Below are 6,354 nucleotides of genomic sequence, written 5' to 3'. Positions count from 1 at the left end.
TAAAACATCAGCTTCTCTTCATTTCTAACAGGTTCAAACGTTTTTAGTACGCTCTATGCAATTTATCTAGAAATGACAAATTAAACACGCGTCACCGCCCTCAAATAAAGTCTCAGGATTGGTTGAGTACACTTAAAATGATATGGTCAGTATTTTTCTGATGTTCCAGTCAGCTTAAGATAAAGTAACCCAAGATTTAGGCAATCTGTACCTGTTAGATTTCTGAGACCAACACGCAAGACCAAGTTTCAAGACTTGTCTAATGCAAGTCCAAGTGATGGACGGTTAATTCAGTGATTCAAAGGGCTATTACGCGACTTTCTTTCAACGGCCGAGCACTCAATCAAAACGCAGCTTAGTCTGAAGGTTTCAGAGGAATCACTCTGTCTCATTAAACATTAGCAGATCACAAGCTTAGAGTGCGTCTCCCAACTTTCCCTTCTGCAAACAATGTTGAGATCTTTGCCAGCTGGGCCATTTTTAGGGTCCACCCAAGAGCTCAAGCAGACATTATAACTAGTTAATCTTTATCAACGTCCAGTTTTTGGAACTGCATTTTTGAGAAGTGCAGATGGTTAGATGGCAGAAAGCAACATTTAACTCACAGGAACAAGGCTCATGTTTGACTGGTTTACAAACAAAAAGGCACAGCAATGCCCTAGCGGGATTGCTGCCCTTCCAAAAAATATCAGACACACACTTAAAAAAATATCATTTAATTTAATCAAATTTGCAGAACAATCACATAAAAATTACAATTAAAATTCTTGAGACTGAACATCTTTATCTGAACCGTCATCTCTCGGTGCTTTTGTCTTTCTGGGGAGAAGGCCCGCATGGATATTTGGGATGACGCCACCATCCGGGATTGTGATGCTTCCCAGCATTCTGTTCAACTCTTCATCATTTCTCACTGCCAGCAAGATGTGCCGAGGAGCGATGCGTTGCTTCTTGTTGTCACGGGAAGCATTTCCCGACAGCTCCAGAATTTCAGCACAGAGGTACTCCAGGACGGCCGAGAGGTAAACTGCTGCACCGTTGCCAACTCGCTCAGCATAGTTGCCCCTTTTCAGCAGCCTGTGGATGCGGCCAACTGGGAAAGTAATCCCTGCCCTTGTAGACCGGGACATTGCAGACCTTGGTTCGGGTGTAGGTTTTTTCCCACGGCCAGACATCTTCAAGCTGATCCGAAAGGAATGAATATGAGGTTACATTGTCAAAAAGAATGCCCTGGATTTGCATGATAATTCTGAAGTCAGCCAACTATATTGATTTTAAACTGTACTCAAGAATATGCTTTGATAGAGAAGACCATCAGAATTATTTGTTGTTGAATGGCTAAAGATACAAATTAAAAAATTAAAGCACAAGCATCACACAAAATTCAGCAAATAAACTTCACGCAACACTCACATCTTTCTGGTTGAAACAGCAGCTACACGCTGAACCACGAATGCTGAGTTTATATGAGGAAGTAAAGCGACAATTTGTTAATTGCTTACACCTGGTCCCTCTGCTGCAAGGAATTCACTTGATTGCCTGCATTTAACCACGTCATAGATTATCTATAATTATTCATTGCAGTAGAGACTTGCACGCAGTTCCAAAAGTCAACTGTTCACTGCACTATAGTCACATTTTGAGCACGTCTACTCTTCATCAGAAAAATCTCAAGAAAAATATGCTTTTCACATTTATTGGACGGCTATTTAAATTAGTTTGCAAATCAGGATTTCCCTTATAAGACATGATGATAAAAGTTTCATCTAACTATTGACCAGTTACAAAATAGACATGCTGTTTACATGTTAATGCATCAAATCTTTATTATCGAATAATATAATTTTATAAACAGTAAAGGGGCGCCACATTAAGCAGATTTTATTTTTGATACCCGATGAAACATTTTCAAAGCATAATATATAGAAAACTATTGAACTAATAGGAGTTTTAATTTCTTTTAACTGTATGCATGTTTAACTGAATGTCGAGACTCAGTTTTGGCTTGTGCACATTTTGGATACTGATGGAATCTACCTTGGATGAAAAGTGCCTTGTCTATGAGTTTATTTTACCCATAGAGTTGTAAAGAAATAAGATATTTATTTATGCTCTCTAATAACCCTTTGAGTTTTAAATGAAGAGTCCTTCAAATCCTCAAAAGTAGTAATACTGCACTGTAAAATAGAGTACAACTTACAATACACTCCTCTACAAAATGCACAACAGTCGAGTTTTGTAGTAGAATGAAATGTGAAGTTGAATTTGCTATTTTTTTGTCCTTCCTTATGACATCATCTAAAGGTGCTGAAAAACACCAGCAGCAGATGGCAGCACAACCTCAGATCTGACACACACCCATTTGTAGTCTGCTTATAATGATTCATCTTTTCAGATTAGTTATTCCTTAAGGGATTATTATAAATCACCACTCAGCGGTGCCATGATTCTTCACTTTTAAGTCAGGTGCTTGACAGCATCTGTCTATCTGAAGGCCTGGTGTGCTTACGAAATAGCCGTCCTTCCAAGCGATGACTCATCTCCTATCTCTGTGTACAACACACTATCAAGTGTTTATTTACAACACACTCAGAGATAGACAGGGGTATTCAGTAGCATGATAGAAGCTGGACAGAGAGATCATCAGTATGTTTGAGTTTGTATTTTTTATTTTATAAATTGGACCACATCACTTAATATAGGATTATTTGCATTTTTCTCCACCACAGAGGCCATTTTTATGATCATCATCATCCCAGTGGTGAAATATGTCTTTAAACTCAGCAACAAAAATCAAATGGAAAAAGAGTCAAATGGACTTTTGGAAAAGCTTGAAGATGCTTCGACTCTCACCCAAGAGGCTTCTTCAGTACAAAATGCTTTCATGTCATTCACAAGCCATTAAAACATCCACTTCTGATCCGAGCACATCTACTAACATAAAATATTTGTAGTAAGGAAAGGGCTCTGAATATTTCATTATCTTCAAACTCATAGATAAAGAAAACTCCTTCTTGCTGAGCTTCATGAAGATATTTTTAAACGACAAATGTGTTTTCCCTATTTGTTTTTTGCTTTAATGCAACCGCTGGTTGCTTTGTCCTTGTTAATATCCTCATTTCCAAATTTGAAAGCAAGCAGCTTTGTCCTTTGTGCCAGTTGCCTTCTTCTGAGCAAGCAAGCAATAGAGAGAGAGAGAGAGAAAGAGAGAGAGAGAGAGATTTTGACTGTTCGTACTGACTTTAAAATGTGGCAAAGAGCCAATGGGAGAGGGACGGTGAGACAAATTAAACAGAGACCTTCCGGTTTGCCCTTGGACAGATTGAATGTGATTCTCTTCTACATCTCTACATCCTCCCGACACGCGGAGGACAGGACCAGACTCACAAACACTCGCCGAGCACTTCCAACTACTATCTGTGCTTGAAAGTGTGAAGCCGGTGGGCACACTGAGCCCGTTTACATGCACACAGTGGAGGCTCACTTACAGTTGAACACTACAATACAGATTTTCCATCAAAATTGATGCGAGCCAGTTGTTTTTGCTCATTTCTCACGAGAGTTCTCGTCTGGATAAAGGCAGAAGGCCTTCTGTATTTATTAGCAACAGTAGCTACTAACAGTGAGGCTTTCAGTCTGCTGGCCAGCCAGGAGACGAGATGAAAGGCAGAGCGGAGGAAGCCACCAAATGATCCAAACATACGATTTGAACTTCAGACACTGAAGGCAAAACCAGACACCAGGATCAGAACACTCAGGATGCTTTGAGTTGAAAATACCAAATGAAATTTCACAAGGGTAATTGTTGAAGTTACATGTCTTGACAGCAGACAGGTGGACGGGCAAACAGTGAAGTCTGCCTCAAGCTCTTTTGCTGACACGCAAAGGCCTCCTCTTCGTTTCCCTGAGCTGTAATAAATCTGTAGATGTGGCTTTCGCTGCTACATTGACTACTAGCCCCCCCGTTCCTCTGCTTTATGGACATTGGGCCTGTTCTTCAGGAAAGCCATTTATCTTCTACATAAACCTAACTCAAGGGTCAATGACTTCTTCCATAGGAGCAGGCACGCCTGTACGATGACATCTATGCTTTCATACTGAGGGAGCAGCTTTCATGTATTAATTACTGAAACGGCTAATAACCCCACAAACCCCACAGAGGAGGAGGAGGGGGGGAGATTATTCATTGCTAATGTTCATCACTTTCAACGGATAATAGCCTTTTCATCATAAAGCACTTTGCCTCCATTCATAAATTCAGATGACGGTGACATTCGCCCCATGCGGAGCCTTGACGGCGGAAAAAAGTGTTGAATGCGCCGGCCCCTCTTGTCATTTGTAAGTTAATAAAGAGACAATTAATGTGATGTGTCCACACAGTAACTGGAGAGTGAGTCATTCTGTGAGTGGATCGACTTGAATTATGAAACTTTATGGACACCCACCCACAGCCGGCCAGGAGCCCCCCCCCCAGGACCTCTGGCTGCTAGAAGACTGCAGCCTCGTGAGAAGAAATTCCTGTCAGCCTTTTATTTCAAAGAAGCATGAATTAATTTGAAAGCAATTTCAACTGTGACTTATCAGAAAGGCTTTAGTTTGTTTTCTGGTTGCAAGATTATAGAAATCTACAATTTATTGCTGGCTATCTTAGCAGAGCATACAGTTTGGAAACAGCAAGCCACGATCCTTCCAAAGGCGATGGCGGACGGATGCTCCTACTTTTTAAAATATGATATATTTTCAGTCTTTAAAGTAAAGAGCTAAAAGGACTTAGCGTCATATCTATCACAAAGACAAGACTGCTCCTTCCTCATCGTTTGCACCTCTTATCCTCCTCGGGTCCTAACTGAGCTGTGATGGCTGCCATATGTATGCGCCACACGTCACTGATCCCCCCCCCCCCCCCCACAAAAACCGTATCCCTTTTTAAACATTATGAAAACACAGGGTGGACCTTGGGAGACATAAAACTGGGGTGGGATTTGATCTGGCACTGAACACCTGAATGTGTGGGGACTGACCAGAAGAAGAAAACTACCGCAAATCCACCGCCACGTCATTAGAGGAAGGAGGGGCGCGCACAGGACAAAGAGCTTTTCCATCTTCCACCAGACCACCCACCCATCCATCCATCCCACCTGTGCAAACTCCCATTCTTCTCTGCATTCAATCCCTCCATCTGCTTTCCTATTTTGTTTTGGATCTCTTTCACTTTACTCTCCACTGTGTAACTCATTGTTTAATGTCATTTGCTTCCTCTTCTTTTTTTTCTTCTGCTTATACTTCATCATTCTACACAGACATACACATTTCTGTGAACTGTTTTTGGCCAGTTTCCTGTTCCCAGTCCTCTTGTTTCCTTTGGAATTCCCATGTAGGAAGTGCCATTCGTGGCAGCGGTTCCTCTTCCCCTCCCAGTTGGTCAAATTCCCACCTTATGGAGTCTGAGAGAAATGGAAATAGCATCAAAGAGAGAGAAGGACCTTTGCCCTTGTGCCATAGAGGCTGCTGTTATTTAATATTCCTGCTTTCTGGATTCCATCAGAAAACTTGTTGTTGCAGTTTCCAATATCACCTTCTTTCATGGATGACCAACACAGCTCCATGTGCTAATAAGCCTAAGATATTAGTCTATTTCACAGCTGGATATTTCTAAGAATTTATCTAATCCTTCTGACTTCTGACATAAACTATTCCCAAGGTGTCACTCAGGATGTTATGACATTTTCCCTGACATAAACAGGTGAACTGGAATCGGATGGGACTGGAAAATGTCTCTCTCTCTCTCTCTCTCTTTTTTTTTTTTTAGCTGACATGAGGGATAATACTTATTTGAGATTCTTTACTACATTTATAAGATTAGACTACATCCCAAACTGAAGAACTCTGATTTTCTTTTTTCTCTGTGTGTGTGTTTGTTGCTAATGGCTACTAGCTACTGCCTTGCACATTTTCCAGTAATAGATGGCACACAATATACTCTCAAATTGTTTCCTAAATCCACCTTTGCAACATTCACAAGAAGTGACGCATTCACCAGCCCAGGATGAATAATACGGCTCATGATTACGTTATTTTTACATCTCCACTCTCTCAGAATTGAGCACCTGTCATTGATCACTGTTGTAAATGTGTGGGGCAATTATCACTTCTTATTAAATCAACAAGAAAATAACAAATAGACGTGCACGTCCCACATCTGTCCAGACTGCAGCGATCATCCCGGAATGATTTTTCTCAGTCATTCTGAATGCTGCTGTGACCTGGTCTTTGTGCTGTCTCTTATCTACATGCCACATCTCTGATTCATGTAGGACGTGACTTGTTTTGGCGATATTTCCTTGATCCTCAGCC

General features: G+C 41.0%; 1 protein-coding gene across 1 annotated transcript; it reads right to left on the bottom strand.

Annotated features, from left to right (window-relative positions):
* Nucleotides 1-758: 758 nt before the first annotated feature.
* LOC137901145 (histone H2A.J-like) lies at nt 759-1,175 on the bottom strand. Its single transcript, XM_068745147.1, has one exon. The coding sequence runs from the start codon at nt 1,173-1,175 to the stop codon at nt 759-761; it is 417 nt and encodes a 138-aa protein (XP_068601248.1).
* Between the last annotated feature and the right edge of the window lie 5,179 nt (nt 1,176-6,354).

The sequence above is a fragment of the Brachionichthys hirsutus genome, chromosome 11 (genome assembly GCF_040956055.1).
Source record: "Brachionichthys hirsutus isolate HB-005 chromosome 11, CSIRO-AGI_Bhir_v1, whole genome shotgun sequence".
NCBI lineage: Eukaryota > Metazoa > Chordata > Actinopteri > Lophiiformes > Brachionichthyidae > Brachionichthys > Brachionichthys hirsutus.
The sequence above is the reverse complement of the archived record's forward strand: the minus strand, read 5'-3'. Positions and strand labels throughout refer to the sequence as shown.